Raw genomic sequence first — 24,260 nt, 5'->3', positions numbered from 1 at the left:
CTTCAGCGTGGAAAGTGATGCGTTAGGCATCTCAGCTGAGAACCGCTCTGAGGGCATCCCAGTCTGGTCTATTGTATCCTTGTTGTTGAAGTAGATCAGCAGTTCCAGGCCCTGTGTCATGGTCTGTCTATACCAGAAAGTACGGGTGTGCCCTGAGATTGGTTTACACATCAGCATCACTGACTGTCCCTTCTCTGTCACTTCATGCATGGGTGTCTGGGTGACCCCGGCATCTGCATGCTCTAGGAGAGAAGAGAGAATTGGGGGAAAGAATAGAAAAATGGTAGGAGCTCACCATGACGATGTTAAATATTCTAAGGACTCACTTGCTACCAGGACACAAAGGGCCACAAAGAAGAAAGTCTGGTCATCCATAGCTGATTGAGAGCAGATGGAGGAAACAATGAGCAGAAAAATGACCATGAGACATTTCCGGCTGTCAGTGACATCATAAGTGAGCCACCCCCACCCAACCTGAGGCTCTTATCAGAGGAGGTCACGCTGCTCAGAGATGAGTTTGGCAGGCTATCCGTAGCAGTCATTGATTGAGGGGCAGACCTCAGACATCTAGAGGACACTTGCAGGCATACTTAAGCCATCACGCCCTCTCTATTGTAATCCTCCTCTAGTATCCCGCCAACTATTTCCAGCTGCACTTCAACATCCAAAAGTTCAAAGAGGAATTGTTGTCTTATTCAAAACCAGTGCTTCTGCCAACTCAACGCTCTCAGTTACATACTCACATCAAAATCACCCTTGTGGTGCTTCACAGCTGCTCTCAGAGCTCTTCTGGAAGAGCAAGGAGGACAGCGTGGAGGAGCTGAATGGATGACCTATAAGCTGATTAGACTGAAGAAAGTCTTAGGGGTAAAAGACCTCTCAGAGTGCACTTATCCGTGAGCTCTGCTAAACTTCCAGGGTGTGCACGGCATAGACTTTCTCATCTCTTCTCTATCCCCTTCAGAAAACACGATCTTTATCTTGCCCTGTAAGATCTGTATATTAAACATTCCAGTTGATTTACATCTTGTTTCCATCCCCTAGATACCTGGTCTTTTCCTTCTAAAAACAATCCTGCCATAAACCTATTTCCTCTCGGAGTAGAAGGTATACAAAGGGGAGAGAGGGATCCATGTCTTGGGTCCATTTGTTATTTTGTAACAAAGAAGAAATAGTTTAATTTCAATTTCTTTTCTGTTTTTGACAAAGAAACCCATCACTGAATCCCCTTAACCTGAGAGAACATGACAATCTTAAGTAACAATTGGTTTCCAGGCTGGTAGATAGTGTCTGAGATGACTCTTTCCCAGAGAGCTCGAAGGTCTTGTACTATCTTAGGCCTATGGTATAACATATGATCATTGATCTCTTTTCATAAAGACCATTGCTTCCCTGTCACCAGCTGCCTAGACATGGCAGGCAGAATGACAGTCCTTCAAAGATATGCGTGTCTGATCCTCAGAGCCTGAGGTTGTGTTGAATGATAGGGCAAAGGGTAAAGTTACCAATACAATTAAGATGGACAATCATCTAACTTTAATAGGGGGAGATTGTATTGGAATTTCTAAATAAACCTGATTATAACACAAGGGTCTTAGAATCTGGAGGAAAAAGGAAGAAAGCAGAGTGCCCTAACCCAAGAAACAAATCAGGCAGTTGCTATTGTCTTTGAAGAGGGACAATGGAGACCATGAGACTTTGGATAGGGACCATGAGCTGAGGGACTGGTAGCCTCTAGAAGGTAAAAAAGACAAAGTAGAGACACATTCAGATACTCCAGAAAACATGAAGTCAGGACAACACTTTGATTTTAGCCCACTTATACCCAGGAACAACTGACCTACCAAACTCTAAGACAAGAAATTGATGTTAGTTTAAGCTGGCAAACTAGTGATGCTTCCTTATAGCAGCTACAGACATGTAACACATTGTAGCAACCATGAAACTCATGGGTGAAAGACTTAGAAGCTGGGTAGAAAATACAGGTACAAAACCACATACAAAGAACTTCAAATCAGGCCAAGAGAAAGTAGACCAAAAAATTGTCATTTCTTCCCAGATCTCATCTGCTTTAGAGCACACAAGACAGCAGAATGGATTTCAAGGTGCATTATATACATTGACATCTTCCAGAAGAGAAAAAATGTTCTTGTTGCTTAGACCCACCTCATCAGTGGACTTGCTCTGTTGCAACTATGTCAGCTACTTGAGGTCAAGGCTCCTGTGACCTGGTCTAGGGAAGTGTTCATTTCTCCTGCTCTGCCCCAGAGTATGGCTTCCTTAAGCTGGTGTGAGGTCTTCTGACCCACACAATGCTTCTAGTTCCCAAACACAGAATGCACAAACTGTACCTTCCCCAAACCTTGTCCCACTGCAGGCTGGCCTGCTACCTAGAGACCAATTCAACCCATCTCCAAAGGAACAAAAGAGGAAGAGCTGTTTTGTGATCATCTGCCATCATTTAAGATATCTGCAAACCAATTCCTAGAAACAAGGCCTAGCCTCAGAGCTTCCCTTAACCCTTTTATTCCAGGGATCTTTTCAGTGCCTCCCTATCTACTCTAGGGGTCCGTGAGACCACAGTGCCTCCTACTGCCCAATAGGGGAGAAACAACATAGAATCTAGGGGAGTTGTGATTAGCGATATTTCAAGGATAGAAGGTTTGAGTTTTTTAATTTTTATTTTATTGTAAAGGTGCTGTACAGAGGGGTTACAGTTACATAAGTAAGGTAATAAGTTCATTTCTTGTTGAACATTGTTACCCCTCTTTGATTTTCTCCTACTATCCCTTCCCTCTCCCATCTTCCCCACTCCTCCCCTCCCCCCAAGTTGTAAAGTTCGTTGCCAACATAGTGTCTTGTGAGTATCATTGTTGCAATGGGTCATCCTGTGTCTCTGTTTCAGCATTTTGTTACTCCCTTTCCCCTCCCCAAATTAGATAAATGTATATATAAGAAACAGGGCACCAAAATCAAATACAGTGACAACAGGGGATAGATATACCATAGGGGGAAGAACATACAAAAGAAACAAAAAAATTACATAACAACAACAAAGAAAAAGAGCTGCCCTATGACTCAGTAATCCCCCAAATGACCACAAATAAGGTCATACTAAAGCTATCAGCACAACTATGTATATCGGCAGCATTATTCACCATAGCTAAAATATGGAACCAACCCAGATGCCCCTCAGTAGATGAATGGGTCAAGAAAATGTGGTATATATATGGTGTATACACACACACATATGCACGCACATGCGCGCTGGCGCACACACATAATGGAATTGTATGCTTCCATCAGAAAGAATGACACCAACCCATTTGTGGGGAAATGTAAAGACTTGGAAGTGAAGTAAGCCAGACGCAAAGAAGTATAGGTCCCATGGTTTCCCTAATTTGCAATAATTAGTATATATCTAGGATGATCTCATCAGATGAGCAGAAAAGCTCAAAAGCTATGTGCATATGACCATATAAGATATTAAGTGAAAAAAAGCAAGATATGTACATAAGGTTTGAGATTTTGTAATTTGTTGAAGTTAGAGGGTAAGTGAAAAATATTAACATATCATCTGAGAGACAGACTGTAGACTCATATGCAGAAATAATGTCACTTTTAATTTTTGTATCGTCAAGGTGATTACAGAGGGATTACAGTTACATGAGTAAGGTCATGTAACTTGCCAAAGTTGCTACCCTTCCCTCATTATTTTCTCCCCCTCCCTAGCTTCACCTCCTCCACGTTGTATGGATCATTTCCAACACATTGTCTTGTGAGTATTGCTGTTGCATTGGTTCCCCCTTGTCCTTTGTCTCACCATTCTGTTGTTCCCCTTCCCTTCCCAAATTCAGATAAACATATGTACTATACCATGGCACCAAAATCAAGTACAGTGACAACAGGGGATGAACCACAGGGGGGGAAGAACACAGGAAAGAAACAAGCAATCACATAGCACATAAACACAGCAGCAACATGTGTCCATATTTTCGATTCGTTTCACTCAGTAGGTTTCCTTATAGCATGTACATACCATAGTTTCAGTTTCAATATTGTTTAAAGCAAACTAAAAACAAAGAACAAGGTTTAGATATGAAACCCTATAGGTTGACTAACACTATGCTGAATTATAATTTAACCTATTTTCTTCCTTCTAAAAATGAAGGCTAGACCTGGATGAAAAAGAAATTTCACCATTGGTCTTGGTGCATGTGGAGAAAACACCAATCTACCTTTTCCCTCAGCAGCCAGGATGAAAAGATAAAGACAGAAGACTAAACCAAGATGAAGAAAATGGCTAAATAAGTGACTAATTAGCTTCTCTTGTAGACAATGTGGCAAGAAATGAGAAGATAACACCTGCAGTATTACTTGAGAGAGTTCCTCCAAAATGGAGACTGGGAACAAGTTGTCCCAGAAAATTAAAGTGGAGAGATGTCCTCACTCAGATGTCAATTGCTCTTTGGAAATCCAACCACTGCCACTTAAGTATATTTACAGATCCATAATGCAGGTCTTCTGGGTCTGTTGGAATCCCAGATGTGATGCTCGATAACATGAAGTAAACAACAACATGAAACATGCTCATCATAAAATGCCAAAACCAAAAGGGATCCCAACTTTTTCAATCCTAAATATTTTCAATGTTTGTATTTTCATCCTGTGGTTGATATCACGAGTGAAGCATCTTCGTGTCACTTATGTTAAAAAGCAAATGAACGAACAGACAAACATTACAATCCAGAGAGGACTGGGTTACCCCTCAATAGTAGAGCAGGCATGTAGCCTGTGCAGGGTTCTAGGTTTGATTCACCGCACCTACAAAATAGCTACACGAGCAAAATAAAATTAAGTGTCAAAGACAGTTATTTAATGTGCATACCGATGATGATAGAGACATATGTATAATCTTTCTTTCATTATCTAAATAGCTAAAATAACAGCAACTATGAATCAAATTTTTTAATTAATGACTATCCTGAGGTTCTAGTGAATTATAACTAGCCTTGAGTCTTGGGGAGGAAAGAGCTGGAAATGTGAACACACCTTTCTCCTTCCCCTTGGTAGCTTTTGATGAGCACAACTCAACTTCTTTTGGAGATCACTCACAGGTCACAGGATTAAAGTCTAAGGTGAGAATACACCAACTGGTTACATCGAGAAGTTGGATATAAACCTGTTTGTTGGTGACCTGGAATCTCAAGTGAGACATGCTGATGCCCAGAGCCTTAAACTGTTCTCATCTTATACAAAATTTGAGGGAACAAAAATAATATTCTCTCTGGAAGATAGAGATACATCAAAACATGCTTGTATATAGCACAAGAATTTATTTCAAAAAATACAAACACGGTGAAAAAGTAAAAACCATGAATGAGAATTAACACAAAAAAATTCAAATGGGAAGGGGAAACAAAGGAGGAGGCTACAATGCTTGATAAGAAATGTACTCATTATCTTGCCCATGTAATTGTAAACCTTCTGTACAGTATTTTCACAATAAAAAATTCAACAAAAATAGCTAGAGTGTGGTGGAATATTTTCTTAGGCTAAGAAAACATGAGGTCCTGCCTTCAATTCCCACAACAAAAGAAGAGGAGAGAAGAAGAAGAGAGAAGAACGAAAGAGAGAGGGAGGAGAAGAGAAGAGATCAAAAGGGAAGGGGTAGAAGGGGAAAGAAGGGGAGGAGAAGGAAGGAGAGAAGAGGAGGGGAGGGGAAGGTAAAGGAGGGAAAAGGAGAGGAGAGGAGGAGGTAGAGAAAGAGGATGTTAGAGGGGAAATCATAAGACAAGCTCTTAAATAAATATGTTATTTTATGTTTGAAGCACTAAATATGATCTAGAAAACATATCACGAAGGACTTAGTAACTATAAGAAGTGATATAGCAGGATGGGAAAATCAAATAACAATGGTGATAAACATAGACAATTCACATGGTCATTGGTCATATTCACCCATCCCATGATTGTCAGAAAGTATAAGCATATTGGAAAATTATCACTGACTGGCAAGGCATATTTTGACCTGCAGGTAGGCAAGATAAGGAGGGAATAGATGCCAGGATGAGCTGGGGAAAGAGAGAACACCTTCACATAGTTAGTTCCCAGTCAATCACTTTTCAAGTACTCCAGCAGGTGAACCATATGACCCAAGGCTTGAATGGTGCAGGGCTGGGTTGGTTCCAATGAAAAAAGTAGAGCTCTCTGGAAAGGTAGAATTTTGTTTGACTAAGGATTTGGGATTAGGGTATGTAGTAGTAGAGTTGCTGGCAAAAATACCTAAAATTGCCATTACCATCATCGTTACCAACAGAATGTTATTATTATTATTAATTATTATTATTTCCACAGAAAAAGAGGGAGAAAGACTACAAAACAGTGCAAAAAATGCAGGTAAGTATGAAGATAGAAAGTGAGACAAGGAAACTAATACGAGAGATGTCCCCGAGGCTCCTGTTCAGTCATTCAGGAGCCACAGAGGAAGATCAAAACAGCTAGCTGCTTGGTATGAGCCCTCTATGGTACTGAGTTGGCTGTGTGTGTTTTGGGAGTGCATGGTTTATGAACAAGGTACATCTAGGCTCTGGGACGCCCAGGTCTCTCCTGAGGGACTGTCACTTTGGGGTTCTTGATTGCTTCCAGTCCCTCAGATATCCTTTTCACACGTTTGCAGCACTCATGTCTCAAGAAGCAATGTCTGCCCTCTCCTGACATGAGTGAAGCCTGCATCTGAAGACGGGCCTCCTCCTCCATCCTCAGATGGTGAGGAAAGCGCAGGCCCTGTGCAGGGCAGCTCTGAGCTGCACAGAGGCAGAGAAGCACAAAGCTTTGTGTACAGCAGGAAACGGTCCCTGCCTGGCTGTGTCTAAGCTGCTGGCACAGAGATACACCGCTGAGTCCTCCAGCTGTGCAGGCTGAATCTTCAGGGTGGAGTCTGCACCTTCAGGCCTCTGTGCAGAAAACCGATCTTTGGGCAACTGGGCATCCTCACTCATAGCCTTGTTCAGAAAATAAAGCAGCCTCTCTGGGCCCTGTCCCGGGGTCTGCCTGTACCAGAAGAGGGCATTGTGACCAGAAACTGGATCACACCAAAGAGACACAGCTTGGCTTTTCTCTGTGACCTTGTATCTGGGAGACTGAGTGACCCCAGCTTCTGTGAGTGCTGTGGAGGGAAAGACAAAGCATCCGGGTGGAAACAGTGGAGATGACCTTGGGGGGATGTGACAAGGACATGGTGGGGATGTGAGGACTCACCCATCCCCAGGAGACACAGGGACACGCAGGACGGCAGGCTGGTGCCCATGGTGAGGCAGTGCAGGGGGTGCTCCAAGCTCTCTGTCCTGCAGAATGCAGCAGAGGAGGAGCTTCTGTGTCCCCACCCAGCAGCCCCCACCGTGAGGCTATGTGACATCTGCACGGAGGCCTCTGTCTTCCTGTCCAATAGCTGCAAGCCCAGAGAGCTCTTGAGGCTGTGCACAGTCATGGCCTGTGGAAAGGCACGTGCTGCTCCAACACTTTAGGAACTGAGGCTCCCTGCACATTTCCAGATCTCCTGGATATTTCCTCTTGCCTCTACCAAAGCAACTGAAATTCAAGCTATCAGCTAGTGAGCTTCCCTCTGCCATGTAATTACCCATCCCTTTGAGTCTTTCTCTTTCTCCAGGTTCTCATGGACTCTATTTTAGTTATCTAGTGATAAGAATTCTCTGCCAAATTTATTAGAGGAGGTGAGCAATGCTACAGAAAGAAAACAGCTCAGAAAGGTTGTTATAGTTAGAGGTGCAGTGTTGCATCAGGACTCAAGAATGTGGTTCTGTGTGCCGGCAGTGACCAGAAGCAGGACTTTGGGGTCCCATGACTGGGGCTCCAGTTTCCTTCATGGATCATTGTACTCATGGTTTCTGATCTGAATGAACTGGTGAGGGATGGAGAAAACTGAGAAGATGACAATTGGGAACCTAGTTGGAGGAAGTTGCTCTGGGACGTGTCCCAAATCATGTGCATGCTTGTGCTTATTCTCTGTCTCTGTATTTGTCTAGTACTCCTTCCCTTCCATTTCCTCCCTTGTATCCGTCCTTTCTTCCTTCCTTGTTTCCATCCTTCATTCGTTCCTTCCTTCCATTTTTTCTTTCCTCTTTTCTTTCCTTCATTTCTTTCTTGCTTGCTTGCTTGCTTGCTGTCTATGTTCTTTCTCTCTCCCTACTTTTTGCTCCCTCCATCTCTCCTGCCAGGCTGCTTTGGAGCAATCAACTCTGCTATGTTATGTTCTCCCCACGATGATGCCCAACTTGTCTAGTGGAAACAACACAGCCAAGTGAACACTAACTAAAATGCCTAAAAATGTGACTCAAAGAGATAAACATTTTGCCCTTGGGATTACTGTCATAGTGCTGGGAAACTCAGTAATACAAAAAAGTGAATCCTAAAGGCTAGTGATAACTCTGTTGTATATCTTCCATCCAGAAAATCCAAGTCTACCACCAGCATCTTCCTGACACTGTTGAAGATCAATTTGATTCAATGCTAATTCAATGACTACTGTCATCTAGAACAAGTAATCGCACCACCAGGGTGCACACATTTTTAACCCAGGACATCTGTACCCTGTGGCCCCCAAGCTCTGGTCTGATAGGGGCTGAGAAGGAAAGAGTTGGCACACATGGCTGTTGAGACTGGAGACTTCAAAGGGGCGAGGAGATGCCCTCCGTCTCCCCTCACACTTTCTGTGCAGAGAGGAGGCAGCCCCGCAGCACTGTGGAGAAACTGCTGGCACACCAGTACACAGCTGTGTGGGAGGGGGTGGCTGAGTCCACAGTGAGGGAGAAGTCCTCCGTGCGTGGTCTGGACACGCTGTACCCATCGGGGATGTCTCCCTTTACAGTGCTTCTTTCTGTATTTGAATAATGGAGCAGCCTCAGCCCATGCCCAGGGTCTTGTCGATACCAGTACATGTAGTTATGGTTGTCATTCTGGCGACAGCTCAAATTCACCTGTCTTCCTGTCTCTGTGAGCTTGTGTCTTGGACGTTGGGTGATGGCAGCCTCCATGTGTCCTGTAACAGAGAATGACCCAAGTCTGAAGGGGCCTGTCAAGGAGAAGCCAGGGATGGCCTGGGGTGGGAGGCAGTGAGGGGCCCACCTGGAGCCATCCCTCACCTGCCCACAGGAGACAGAAGGCCACGTGCAGGAGCTGGGTGCCCATCTCAGGAGCAGGGCAGAGTCCCATGTCTCCCAGCCTCCTTTGGAGGAAAAAGAAGGTTGCTTCTCAGTGACTCAGTGGCATCACCTCCCCACCAATGCCTGGGCTGCTGCTAACCTGCCACGCCCCTTCCCTGCAGAAACAGCTCCTTTCTGTTATGTGCATGCACAGGGTTATGGCATTTATATGAGTAATTGTAGTGCATATACACCATTTAACAGTTCATAGTGAGTGCCAGTTTTAATTTCTTATTAACTGGAACTATCTATTTTAGTGTTTTCATAATCTTAGGAAGGACATCTGTTCCTCTGGTCATCTTTAAATTCCCTTAAGATAAAAGTTCCTTTCATTCCACTGTTCCAATTGTTCCAAAGGTTCTGGCAGACTCAGCAGAGCCCCGCTGCTGCCCTGTGACTTTTGAAGGCATCTCAGCTCTCAGTACCTATAAGTAATTTTTTTCAGTATTTTCTATTTACCCTACTGGTAAATAAATACCTGTCATTCTGAGAAGATATCCCAGCCTTCAAAAGCCACCAGACATCTAGGTATTAGCGTGTGAAGGTCAGGGTGCAGGATCTAGTTTCACAATGATTCTGGTGACAGCAGTCCTCTGGGCTCAGGTCTCCAGGTGTCCTCATGAGATGAATTCTCCCTGGTTTCAGTCCTGCCATGGACCCTGGATCACTCATGTCTCTCTGCCGTGCTTTCTGCCCAAGGATAAGAAGGCTGATCACTAATAGGAAGGAGATTTTGACCAGCAAAGATAGATGACTGCTGTGTCCAGAATCACAATGACATTCTCTATCTTCATTCACAGATTCCCATTCACCAAAAGAATAATATGGATGGAGCCTAATCTTCTGTATCATGAAAATGTATCCCTACCCTGTAGCATTCATTGCCTGTTACCATTTTCCAGGTAGGCCATGACCCACTGTGAGCTCTCCATCTTGCGACCACACAAAGGGACTGAATCTTGATGACACTGCTGCCCTCTTGGTCTAGTGAGGAGGAATACAGAATCGGACTAGACACAGCAGGTGGACAGAACCCAATGAGAGCCTAGTGCTCTGGCCTTGGAAGACCCAGCTGGTCCTAGAGCCCAAGAGACAACAACAAAAGGAGCCTGTGGAGCATGATTGGGCCAAGCCATGGAAAGAAATATTTCTTTTTTGAATGTAGGTACATATACATATAAGTACGTTTAATTATTGCCTTTATGTAAATATAAAAAGGATTTTCCATTTAACAAGGCAGCTATGGGGAATAGTTATAGTGATCAAGGTCACCCCTTGAAACATTTTCACCTGTGCTGCCCTATCCAAATCCTTCCATTACTCTTTTTAATTTTGTAGGATACATATTGGAGTCTGGCTGAGACTTGCGTTTTCTTGAGGGGTCGGGTTAAAGGTACAGGGACTATCAAAGTTCCCAGGATCAATTTTAAAATAAGGTGTAATCTACCTATTATGATAGTCTTTGAAAGAATAATTTCTTTGGGTATCAGTATCAGCTATAATTATGTACTTCTCCTTTATTTTGAAATTCATTACAGAATTAAAATTTTAATTCGCCGAAAACCTGTGTCTCTTCTTCAGCTTATCATAGGCACATTCTCTGGATAAATGCTCTCTGTCCTGAAAGTTGACTGGCAGGCGCTATCTCACAGCAACCACAATCCATAATGGGACTTACAGTTGCTGCTCAGCTGATCTTGCAGTGGACAGACACTGCTGTGCTATGTTCTATTGCACAGACCAGAAAACACTGTGGAGCATCAGGAGCACTTCAGGTTATGGGTGGTGAATGCACACTTCTATCCCAGCACTGATCCTTTTAAATATTAAATGTTACGAAATCCATGAGCTACAGCTTTCCATCTATGAACTGATACCTTAACATCTCCCACATATAAAGAGGATACACTAATGTCTGTGTTTGCATTATAATATCCAATGTGCATTAGAGCACAGAGCAGAGACAGTCAAGAGAGTTAGGAAATACAGGGCTCAGAAGCTGTCTGAGCTGGGCAGGACAGAGAAGGGTTACCACAGCTGGAGAAGGCTCCTGGGGTTTGCTAAGGATGGGCCTCAGCCCCCCACTCCTCCCTCAGTGACATCCTCAGCTGGGGCAGGAAGGTTTGGGTAGAGAAAGCCAGGCCCTGTGCAGGGCTGTGCAAGCTGCTGGCACACAGATACAGCGCGGAGTCCCTTAGCTCCAAGGCGCTCATGTTCAGCTCAGAGTGATAGTCACTGAACTGCCGAGCTGAGAGCCGCCCAGAGATGCTTCCTTTCTCTCTCTCTGACTCTCGAAAATAGAAAATGAGAAACTGGAGGATCTGGTCCTCGGCCTGCTGGTACCAGTACACAGTATCATGTCCAGAGTCAGGAGAGCACTGCAGAGTGGCCTTTCCTCCCTTGGCTTTGATCAGGTGTCTGGGGGACTGGAGGACCCCAGCATGCACCACACCTAGGCAGGAAGAGACAGCAATGAAGCCCAGGTCGGGAGGGCATAGGATGCTCCAGCAACCAGGCTCTGCCCCACCAGTGCCCCTGACTCACCTACTCCCAGGAGACACAGGACAACACCATAGAGGAGCCTGGGGCCTAGGGCAGAGTCCAGGAGAGCAGCCCCAGGCATCATCTCCCTACTGAGGGCACAGGTCTGAGAAAGAGAGAGAGGGGTGTGGGGAGACAGAGACACAGAGAAACAGAGAGAAAAAGGGGAGGAGGGAGGATTCTCCCCTCCTGGGCCAGCACTCCCTTTGTTTATCTAAACACTTCCCTGCCTGGGACAACAAGCCAAGGCTGAACCCAGTCTCCCAGTCAGGCAGCAGCTGGCTCAGTGGGCCCACACTGCCCCCTGGTGCTCAGCTCTGCTCATTACTGGAATGGCACTCTACTGCCTGAGCCAGGAGCTGTCCCCAGGGTCCTCCAGACCACAGGACAGCCCCAGAAGATGGGAGGATTGTCTCTTGCTATCTCAGCTCTTGTCTGTAAACATGAGGCAGGTGTGCAACAGCCCTTCTTGTCTAAAATGAGAAGAAAAGTCCTTCCTTCCTTCATATACTGTGGTAAACATGGAGAATCCCAAGAGTGATTACATGCCAGCTGTCATCAGTATGTTGTGACCTAGGCAAGTCATTGTCTTTGACCCCTGGTGATGCCCAGAAGGGAAGCACTGTGGATTCCCTCAGTCAACAAGGCTTCTCCATGGCTGCCGCAGCAAATGGAGAGTCATATGAAGAGGAAGCTGCCTGCCTATGTATCTTCCATTTGTAAGATCCTATCAACTCTTTTGCTAATTTTTAGGTTGAATCATGTCTTCTTTCTGATTCCTAGAAATTATTTGAATTATGAATATACTTCCCAAATACATTTTCATAAAACAGCTATAATAGACATAGTCCATATAAAACGTGTTTTATATATAATAACAGGTATTTAATTCTAAAGTGATATGATTTATTCTGTAACATTGATATTAATATCTTGATTTGGGCTATTAGTATTTGTGTGCTACTTTTTCTGTCTCTTCACTTTTCTATCCTGTTTCTTTATACTTGCTAGATTGAATTTCTTCCAGGGGACATCTTGATTTGTTGCAGTTATTTATTCTTGTTTTGATTATTTTGGGGGCTGCTGGAGATTGAACCCCAAACCTCACATATTCATTCATACAAATGAATGGTCTAGTGGTCTTCTACTTAGATGCAATGTCCATGCGTTTTAATAAGAACACTGACATTGCTCAGATGTGATTCGACTGTTTAATCTGGTGTCTGCATTTTGGTATGCTTTTTCCTTCCATGTCTTTCTTGTTCCTTTCTTAGTTTGGTCAATTCAACCTGTGGGGTAGAGACACCATTTTCATAATTCCATTGTCTTTTGTGGATTTAACAACTATAAACTGGGATGTTGTGGTGAGAGTGGTAATTCAAAACTTTTCCAAGGAAATATAGGAAAGCAAGGTCATTTGGAAGTCGTATTGTTTTAAACGGTATCAAATATGGATTACAACCTTAAAAAGGGTGAAATGGAGAGATTTGTTCTTAAGAACTTGTGCTTTTCAAAATATTGAACAGGAAATAGTCATTTGTAACATCCATAAATTTGTGCACCTACAATGGGTTAGTCAAAAATTATTTTAAAATATTCAGGAGAGGACATGTATTAGATTACCACGCTGTAGTATGTACATATATGCAATTAATCAACAAACAGTAAAAATAGACAAGTAACATTGAAACAATTGTAAATCTAACAGAGAACAAACTGAAAGTCTGCTATTCTTCTGGTGTGAGTGTAAATTGACACGCGTAGTTAAGCAGACTCAAAGGAAGGTACAGTGTAGATGATACTGCTGCTTGGATCTTTGAACTTCCTTTTAACACCTCATGTGAGATATATTTCATAAAATTGAGCAAAAAGAGAAGGACATTAGGCAATGACTTTCAAAAATTCATAAAGTATCATATGGACATAGTTTTAGGTGTATTACAAATAGTGACAATTGCTTTCGGATAATTGATTTTGATGATAATTCTTACAATCCTACATTTTTGTAAAGGACTGATAGCTACAAATTGTCTTAGTGTTACTTTGTTCTGGCTGGCCAACTCTTCGATTTGTATATGAGTGTTAGTGACATTCAGCCCAGAAGTTTATTGTCAATATGTTAAATTATATAAACTTCCAGTAGAACACTTACTTCTCATAGTCTTTGAGAGTTAGCTTTCAAGCCCAATCTTGTTGAATCTTGACTATAATTGTAATGTCAGAAAGCTTAGCCCCGGCTTTTTTCCCATCCTGAATTCCTTGTTGTAGTAATTCAGTGGATCTTTCCTGTCCTCCTGCTGTCAGATCTCCATTCTGGTTCCAAATCCTTCATTCCCTACTATGAGGAGCAGGCCAGGCAACTCCTGAGTTTGGGTCTCTGGGAAGTGGGAGGAGGCTGAGCCCTTATGGTTTGTTCTCAGGAAGGAGGGGGCTGAGGCACACTGTGTCTGACAGCTGGCACACAGGTAGAGGGCCGAGTCTCCCTGCTCTGCAGGCTGCATCTTCAAAGTCGAGAAGGAGCCATTGGGCCTCTGTGCAGAGAACCGCTCAACAGGCATCTCAGGTTTTTCTGCAGCAACTTCATACTGGAAGTGAGTCAGATGTTATAGGCCTTGACCCGGGGTCTGTCTATACCAATAAAGACGCTCGTGTCCAGAAATGGGCTCGCACTTGAGTAGCACAGTGTGTCCCCTCTTTGTGACTCTGTGTTGAGGAGACTGGGAGACCCCAGATTCAGGATGACCTTGGAGTACAGAGGACATTCTTTTTCAAATCATTACGCACAAGCACACACACACACAGACTCACACACACACACACAGACACACACACAGACAGACAGACAGACAGACACACACACACACACACACACACACACACTCCAAACAGGACGGCTTGCTTAATGCTACTTGGTGACTTACCAGTGCCAAGGAGGCAGAGGACACCCAGCAGAGGAGCATGGTGCTCATGACAGAAGGAGGTGAAGGAAGAGGAAGAGGTGGAGGTGGAGGAGGAGGAGGAAGTCACCCTATCACAGTCTTTTGTAAGTAGCCATGGAAGAGGAGGGCAGCCCTTGTCCCACTGGGAGGTGCTACAGTGACATCACTGAGTCCTGGAGTAATTCGAATTAATTAAGCCAACGATTCCAGCAGCCCTGAGATGCACCCTTCTATCAGGAGCCAGGAAGAAGGAACAAAAATTACTGTGAGTTAAGATCAAAATCAGTAAGGGAGAAAAATTGGCAATCCTTAGAAGCAGATATCATGGCTCCTCAGAAGTTGATTTCCACACCGCTGATTCAGAGCCAGGTCTGCCTGGTGGAGCCCCTCCGCCTCCCACACTGCTGCTTCCCGCAGCTCACACGGGGTCTCTGGGCCCTCTCCTCACTCCTCATCCACACCTGCATATTTCACCCGTGTTTCGCACTAGAAACCCTTAGGCTGGCTGCCATCTACCTGCAAAGACCTCTGACTTCTCCCCCATTCGCACAGTGGCCCTAAGAGAAGGAGGAAGAAAAGGCAATTGCCCACAGCCTTCAGAGGTGAAAATAATAAGGCAAACTCTTCCCTAAATATCTTATTTTCATGTACAAAGACACTAAAGATGATCTAGAAATTATACTATGAGGGACTTAGTAACTGTGAGAAGTGACATAGGAGGTTGGGAAAAGAAACAAGTAACAATCGTGCTAAAGACATTGTTAATGGTCATGTTGATCCATCCCATGACTGTTTTGTCAGACAAATTTATTAGGTAAGGATCAGTGATTGACAAGACCTATCTTGCCTGCAGGTAGGCTAGATGAAGAGGGAAGAGATGCCAGGATGGGCTGGGGAAAGAGAGAACACCTTCAGAACATTCCCAGTCAGTGACGTTTCAATAATGCACTGTTCCCTCTCAACCATCTGACCCAAGCCTAAAACAGTGCAGGGCTGGGAGAGTCCGAATGAAAAACTTAAGAGTGCTCTAGTAAAAGCAGAATTTGGTTTGGATCAAGACTTTGATTTAGGATGTGCATTTCTCTGCAGTTGTGAAGTTGTTGGCAAAAATACATAAATGACCATCATCATCATCATCATCATCATCGCCAACACATCATCATTATTAAGTTATTTCCATGCTAACATAAGGTGAAAAATCTATAACATACTGCAGAAAATCCAGGAAAATCCACATGGAAAGAAAGATAGGAAGCTAGACCAAGAAGCTAATGCCAAGGATGCCAGCAAGGCTCACATTCAGTCACTCAGGAGCCACAGAGAAAAAGCAAAACAGCTAGCTACTTGGTATGAGCATACCAACCCCCTCTATGTTACTGAGTTGGCGGTATGTTTTGGGAGTGCATGGTTTATGAACAAGGTACATCAGGGCTCTGGGACACCCAGGTCTCTCCTGAGGGACTGTCACTTGGGGGTTCTTGATTGCTTCCAGTCCCTCAGATATCCTTTTCACACGTTTGCAGCACTCATGTCTCAAGAAGCAATGCCTGCCCTCTCCTGACATGAGTGAAGCCTGCATCTGAAGACGGGACTCCGACCTCCATGCTCAGATGGTGAGGAAAGCGCAGGCCCTGTGCAGGGCAGCTCTGAGCTGCACAGAGGCAGAGAAACACAGAGCTTTGTGCACAGCAGGAAACAGTCCGTGCCTGGCTGTGTCTAAGCTGCTGGCACAGAGATACACCGCTGAGTCCTCCAGCTGTGCAGGCTGAATCTTCAGGGTGGAGTCTGCACCTTCAGGACTCTGTGAAGAAAACCAATCTTTGGACAACTGGGCGTCCTCATTCATGGCCTTGTTCTGAAAATAAAGCAACCTCTCTGGGCCCTGTCCCGGGGTCTGCCTGTACCAAAAGAGGGCATTGTGACCAGAAACTGGATCACACCAAAGACACACAGCTTGGCTTTTCTCTGTGACCTTGTATCTGGGAGACTGAGTGACCCCAGCTTCTGTGAGTGCTGTGGAGGGAAAGACAAAGCATCCGGGTGGAAACAGTGGAGATGATCTTGGGGGGATGTGACAAGGAGATGGTGGGGATGTGAGGACTCACCCATCCCCAGGAGACACAGGGACACGCAGGACGGCAGGCTGGTGCCCATGGTGAGGCAGTGCAGGGGGTGCTCCCAGCTCTCTGTCCTGCAGAATGCAGCAGAGGAGGAGCTTCTGTGTCCCCACCCAGCAGCCCCCACCGTGAGGCTATGTGACATCTCCACGGAGGCCTCTGTCTTCCTGTCCAATAGCTGCAAGCCCAGAGAGCTCTTGAGGCTGTGCACAGTCATGGCCTGTGGAAAGGCACATACTCTTCCAACATTTTAGGAACTGAGGCTCCCTGCACATTTCCAGATCTCCTGAATATTTCCTCTTGCCTCTACCAAAGCAACTGAAATTCAAGCTATCAGCTAGTGAGCTTCCCTCTGCCATGTAACTACCCATCCCTTTGAGCCTTTCTCTTTCTCCAGATTCTCATGGGCTGTCTTTTAGTTATCTAGTGATAAGAATTCCTGCTAAATTTATTAGAGGAGTTGAACAATGCCACAGAATGAAAACAGCTCAGAAATGTTGTTATAGTTTAGAGGTGCAGTGTTGCATCAGCACTCAAGAATGTGGTCCTCACAAAGCAAACTTGCCAAATTCAGAAGCATTGAAGTTATACCTTGCATTCTCTCTGACCAAAAGGGAATGAAATTAGACCTCAACACCAAAAGCCACCAAAGAAAGTCCGGCAACACATGGAGGCTGAACAACACACTGCTGAATCACGAGTGGGTCATGGAAGAGATTAGAAAGGAAATTCAAATGTTCATGCTATTCAACACTAATTACCAGCTCCTTTTGGACACAGCAAAGGCAGTACTCAGTGGTAAGTTATAGCTCTGAGCTCCTACATCAACAAATTGGAGAGATCTGAAACCAACAATTTAATGACACATCTAAACCTCCTTGAAAAAGAGCAGCAAGATAAACCCCAATCCAGTAGACAGAAAGAAATAATTAAAATTAAATCAGAATTAAATGAATTCGAATCCAAAAAAAACTATAGAAAGAATCAACAAAACAAAGAGTTGGTTCTTCGAAAAAATTAACAAAATTGACAGACCCTTAGCAAATCTTATCAGAAAAAGAATAGAACACACCCAAATAAGTAAACTCAGAGATGAGAATGGAAACATCACCACGGAAACAACCAAGATTCTGAACATTATAAGGGAATACTTCTCAAAACTTTATGCTAATAAGTTTGAGAACTTGACAGAAATGGACCTTTTCCTTGCAAACATTGAAATGTCAAAACTAAACCAAGATGAGTTAAATCATCTTAACAGGCCCATATCAAGCATTGAAATAAAAACAGCAGTAAGAGACCTCCCAGCTAACAAAAGTCCAGGACCAGATGGTTTTACAGCAGAATTCTACAAGACCTTCAAAGCAGAGCTCGCACCAATACTCCTCCAACTCTTCAATGAAATTGAAGGAGAAAGTTCACTACCGAACACATTCTATGAAGCCATCATAACTCTCATCACAAAACCAGGCAGGGACTCATCAAAGAAAGAGAACTATAGACCCATTTATTTGATGAACATTGAGGCAAAACTTCTCAACAAAATTTTGGCCAATCGACTTCAACAATCCATCCAAAAAAATCATACACCACGATCAAACAGGATTCATTTCAGGGATGCAAAGCTGGTTCAATATATGCAAATCAATTAATATTATTCATCACATCAACAGGAGCAAGAATAAGAACCACATGGTTATCTCAATAGATGCAGAAAAAGCATTCGACAAGATCCAACACCCCTTCATGATGAAGGTTCTGGAAAAATTAGGAATCTATGGAACATTCCTCAATACAATAAAGGCTGTATATGGCAAACCTACAGCCAGCATTATACTCAATGGTGAAAAACTAAAGCCATTTCCTCTTAACTCAGGAACAAGACAGGGATGTCCACTTTCTCCACTTCTCTTCAATCTAGTATTAGAATGCCTAGCTACAGCAATAAGACAAGATGCAAACATAAAGAGGATCCAAATAGGGAAAGAAAAAATAAAACTCTCCCTCTTTGCAGATGACATGATCTTGTACTTAAAGAATCCCATAGACTCCACTCCCAAATTACTCAAGCTGATTCAAAACTTTGGCAAAGTAGCAGGTTATAAAATTAACCGCCCAAAATCAATGGCTTTTCTGTATGCCAACAATGAGAAAAGTGTGGCTGAAATTAGGAAAGCAACTCCATTTGTAATAGCCCCACAAAAATAAAATACCTAGGAATTAACTTAACCAAAGAAGTGAAGGACCTCTATGATGACATGCTCCTGGATTGGGAAGATTAACATTGTGAAGATGGCAATACTTCCTAAGGCTATCTACAAATTCAATGCAATACCTATCAAAATTCCAATGTCATTCTTCAAGGAAATAGAAGAGGCAATCCAAAAATTCATATGGAACAATAAAAGACCCCGAATAGCAAAAACGCTCCTCAATGGAAAGAACACTGCTGGAGGAATATCAATACCAAATTTCAAACTCTACTATAAAGCCACAGTAATCAAAACAACTTGGTATTGGCATAAGAACAGACCTCAGGACCAATGGAATAGAATTGAAAACCCAGAAATGAACCTACAGACCTATACCCATCTAATCTTTGATAAGGGAGCTAAAAAATAGAATGGAAGAAAGACAGCCTCTTCAGTAAATGGTGCTGGCAAAATTGGTTAACTACTTGTAGAAAACTTAAGCTAGATCTTTATATATCACCCTGCACCAGAAGCAACTCCAAATGGATCAAAGACCTCAGAGTCAAAGCAGACACTCTGAAAACATTACAGGATACAATAGGAGAAACCCTAGGTCTCCTTGGCGCAGGCCGAAATTTTCTAAATAGAGACCCAGAAACACAACAAATCAAAGAAAGGTTGGACAAATGGGATTGCATGAACTTGCAGAGCTTCTGCATGTCAAAGGACATAGCTAACAAGATCAATAGAAAGCCCACGGATTGGGAGAAGATCTTCACTAACCATACAACGGACAAGGGTCTCATATCTAAAATATATTTGGAACTCAAAAAATTAAATCCCCCAACAACAAACCCTCAAAGAAACAACTGCCCAATAAATAAGTGGGCTAACGACTTAAAGAGAAACTTCTCTGAAGAATAAAGAAGGATGGTCAATAGACACATGAAGAAATGCTCAACCTCCCTAGCCATAAAAGAAATGCAAATCAAAACAACATTGAGATACCACCTCACCCCAGTTAGAATGGCAAAAATCAAGAACTCTAACAACAACAGATGCTGGAGGGGATGTGGACTGAAGGGAACCTTACTTCATTGTTGGTGGGAGTGTAAACTTGTTCGATCACTTTGGAAAGCAGTATGGAGGTTCCTCAAAAGACTTCACATAGAGCTCCCCTATGACCCAGCAATCCCACGTTTGGGCATTTACCCAAATGTTTACAAACAAGACCACACTAAAGCTACCAGCACAACTATGTTTATTGCAGCATTATTTACCATAGCTAAGATATGGAACCAACCCAGATGCCCCTCAGTAGATGAATGGATCAAGAAAATGTATATATATATATAATGTATATATATATATATATATATATATATATATATATATATATATATATATATATATATAATGGAATTCTATGCCTCCATCAGAAAGAAGGACATTGCCCCATTTGTTAGGAAATGGAAAGGCTTCAAAAAAAATTATAGTAAGTGAAGTAAGCTAAGCCCAAAGAAACATAGGTCCCATGGTTTCCCTTATTTGTAATATCTAGTATATGTATGAGTCAAGCAGAAAAGGTCAGATAATGTGATGTTAGGAAAATGAACCCTTAGATATGTATTTTAATGGTTTTTTTTCTTTCATGCATTTGTTTCTAACGCATTTATAAGATTATTTCTTTGTTGATTTGTATGTCCCTCCCCCACAGTATAACCCCTGCTTTCACTATATTTGATGTCGGTATAATTTGTGGAGGAGATGGGGAAAAACAAGTCATTTAAGGTGGACCTGTTGCAACGATGAGAAGTACAAGTTGTCATGTCGAAAACGAACTTTACAACTTTGGGTTGGGGGGGTTGGGGGGGTTGGGGGGGCAGTTGGGAGGCTGGGAAGGGATGTGAAGGGTAAACAAAGGAGGAGGCTGCAATGCTTGATAAGAAATGTACTCATTATCTTGCCCATGTAATTGTAACCCCTCTGTACAGTATATTCACAAAAAATTTACATTTAAATTTTAAAAAAGAAAAAAAAAAGAATTTGGTCCTGTGTGCAGGCAGTGATCAGAAGCAGGACATTTGGGTCCCATCACTGAGACTCTAGTTTCCTTCATGGATTATTGTACTGATGGGTTTTGATCTGAATGAACTAGTAAAGGATGGAGAAAACTGAGAAGATGACAATTGGGAACCTAGTTGGAGGAAGTTGCTCTGGGACGTGTCCCAAATCATGTGCATGCCTTGTGCTTATTCTCTCTGTGTCTCTTTCTTAGTCTCTGTCTCTATCTCCCTCTCTCTGTCTTCTGTACATGTATTTGTCTAGTACTCCTTCCCTTCCTTTTCCTTCCTTGTGTCCGTCCGTCCTTCCTTCCTTCTTTCCTACCTTCCTTCATTCCTTCCTTCCTTTCTTCCATCCTTCATTCCTTCCTTCCTTCCATCCTTCCTTCCTTCCTTCCTTCCATTCTTTCTTTCCTCTTTACTTTCCTTCATTTCTTTCTTTTTTGCTTGCTTGCTTGCTGTCTATGTTCTTTCTCTCTCCCTCCTTTTTGCTCCCTCCTTCTCTGCTGCCAGGCTGCTATGGAGCAATCAACTCTGCTATGCTATGTTCTCCCCATGATGATGCCCAACTTGTCTAGTGGAAACAACACAGCCAAGTGAACCTTGACTAAAATGCTTAAAATTGTGACTCAAATAAATAAACATTTTTTCCTTGGGCTTACTGTCATAGTGATGAGAAACTCACTAATACAAAAAAATAAATCCTAAAGGCTAGTGATAACTCTGTTGTATATCTTCCATCCAGAAAATCCCAGTCTACCACCAGCATCTTCCTGACACTGTTGAAGATCAATTTGATTCAATGCTAATTCAATAATGGCCAATGTCATCCAGAACAAGTAATCGCACCACCAGGGTGCACACATATTTAACCAAGGACATCTGTACCCTGTGGCCCCCAAGCTCTGGTCTGATAGGGGCTGAGAAGGAACGAATTGGCACACACTGCTGTTGAGACTGGAGACTTCAAAGGGGCGAGCAGATGCCCTCCGTCTCCCTCACACTTTCTGTGCAGAGAGGAGGCAGCCCCGCAGCACTGTGGAGACACTGCTGGCACACCAGTACACAGCTGTGTGGGAGGGGGTGGCTGAGTCCACAGTGAGGGAGAAGTCCTCCGTGCGTGGTCTGGACACACTGTACCCGTCGGGGATGTCTCCTTTTGCAGTGCTCCTCTCTCCATTTGAGTAATGGAGCAGCCTCAGCCCATGTCCAGGGTCTTGTCGATACCAGCACATGTAGGCATGGTTGTCATTCTGGCGACAGCTCAAATTCACCTGTCTTCCTGTCTCCGTGAGCTTGTGTCTTGGACGTTGGGTGATGGCAGCCTGCATGTGTCCTGTAATAGAGAATGACCCAACTCTGAAGAGGCTTGTCAAGGAGAAGCCAGGGATGGCCTGGGGTGGGAGGCAGTGAGGGGCCCACCTGGAGCCATCCCTCACCTGCCCACAGGAGACAGAAGGCCACGTGCAGGAGCTGGGTGCCCATCTCAGGAGCAGGGCAGAGTCCCATGTCTCCCAGCCTCCTTTGGAGGAAAGAGAAGGTTGCTTCTCAGTGACTCAGTGGCATCACCTCCCCACCAATGCCTGGGCTGCTGCTAACCTGCCACGCCCCTTTCCTGCAGAAACAACTGCTTTCTGTTATGTGCATGCACAGGGTTATGGCATTTATACGAGTCATTGTAGTGCATATACATGATTTAACAGTTCATAGTGAGTGCCAGTTTTAATTTCTTATTAACTAGAACTATCTATTTTAGTGGTTTCTTAATCTTAGGAAGGACATCTGTTCCTCTGGTCTTATTTTCCTTCCATTATGATACAATTCCCTGTCTTTACTCTGTTCCAATTGTTCCTAATATTCAGTCAGCCTCAGAAATGCCTCAGGGTTGCCCTGTGGCTTTCTATGGCATCTTGGTTTTAAGTATCTATAAGTAGCTTTTATTAGTTTTTTTCTCTTTGCCCAATCTCTAAAGAATTGAATGTCAATGTGAGAAGATATCCCAGCCCTCAGAAGCCCCCATACACTAGGTATCTACCTCTCAGAGTTAAGGTAAGGACCCAGAATATCGTTGCACAGTGATTCAGGTGACAGGAGCCCTCTGGGCTCAGGACACAGTTGTCCTCATGGAGATGAATTCTCCCTGCTTTCAGCCCAGCCATGTATCCGGGGTCACCGATGCTCTCTTGTCTGTGCTTTCTGTCAAAGGATAAGAAGGCTGATTACTAATAGGAAGAAGATTTTGACTAGCAGAGATAGAGGACTGCCATTTGCAGGATCACACAGACATTCTCTGACTTCCTTCAGAGATTTCTATTTACCAAAAGCATAACATCAACTCAACCATAACTTCTGTATCTTGATGGACATTGCTGCGTTCCTGGTCTAGTGAGAGGAATACAGAATCAGACGGACCTCAGCAGGTGTACAGAATCCAATGAGAGCCTGGTGCTCAGGCCTTGAAAAACCCAGATGGTCCCAGACACTAAGAGACACCAACAAAAGAAGCCTGTGGAGCTCAGTTGGGCCAAGGCATGTAAAGAGAAAGTTTCCCTTTAACAGAGCAGTGATGAGGATGATCTACAGTGACCAAAGACACCCCTTGCAACATGCTCACCCCTCCTTCCCCTATCCCACACCCTTCCCTTACTCTTCTCATTTTTGTAGGATACACACTTGATTCTAGCTGAGACTTGCATTTTCCTTGAGGGGTCAGGTTAAAGACACATGAACTACCGAAGCTCTGAGGATCATTTTCAAACTAAGGTATTATCTACCTAGTATGCTAGCCTTTGAAAGAATTTCCTTGGGTAGCTAAATCTCACCTATAAATATCTACTTTCTATTTACTTTTAAATTCATTATTGAATCACTACTTTTAGTTTGTTGAAAACATGTATCTCATCTTCAAGTAATCATAGGGCCAATATTCTCTGGCTAAATGGTTTCTGCCCTGGAAGTTGATGGACAGGCACTGTGTCATAGCAATCCCAACCCATAATGAGACCACCCACTGCTGCTCAGTTGATCTTGCAGTGGAGAGACAGTGCTGTGCTACCTGATATTACACACAGCAGAAAACACCATAGAACCTCAGGAGCACCAGGCAAGAGAGGTAGAAAGTATACTTCCATCCTAGGTCTCTGATCCTTTTGAAGACTAAATATTAGGAAATTCTCTGAGCTACAGA

General features: G+C 43.5%; 2 gene segments (V, D, J or C); both read right to left on the bottom strand.

The window, feature by feature from the left end:
• Positions 1 to 4,610: 4,610 nt before the first annotated feature.
• On the bottom strand, positions 4,611 to 14,769 carry LOC138809872 (T cell receptor beta variable 11-2-like). The segment is given in 7 exon segments: positions 4,611 to 7,168; positions 7,261 to 7,346; positions 8,997 to 9,058; positions 9,162 to 9,244; positions 9,700 to 9,911; positions 13,915 to 14,505; positions 14,684 to 14,769. Coding segments are annotated over 5 exon segments (645 nt in total).
• Positions 14,770 to 20,494: 5,725 nt separating this feature from the next.
• LOC138809874 (T cell receptor beta variable 10-3-like) lies at positions 20,495 to 22,591 on the bottom strand. The segment is given in 2 exon segments: positions 20,495 to 22,409; positions 22,513 to 22,591. Coding segments are annotated over 2 exon segments (408 nt in total).
• Positions 22,592 to 24,260: the final 1,669 nt, after the last annotated feature.

This window comes from Dipodomys merriami, unplaced genomic scaffold (genome assembly GCF_024711535.1).
Source record: "Dipodomys merriami isolate MVZ:Mamm:240054 unplaced genomic scaffold, mDipMer1.0.p SCAF_5, whole genome shotgun sequence".
NCBI classification, from domain to species: Eukaryota; Metazoa; Chordata; class Mammalia; order Rodentia; family Heteromyidae; genus Dipodomys; species Dipodomys merriami.
The sequence above is the reverse complement of the archived record's forward strand: the minus strand, read 5'-3'. Positions and strand labels throughout refer to the sequence as shown.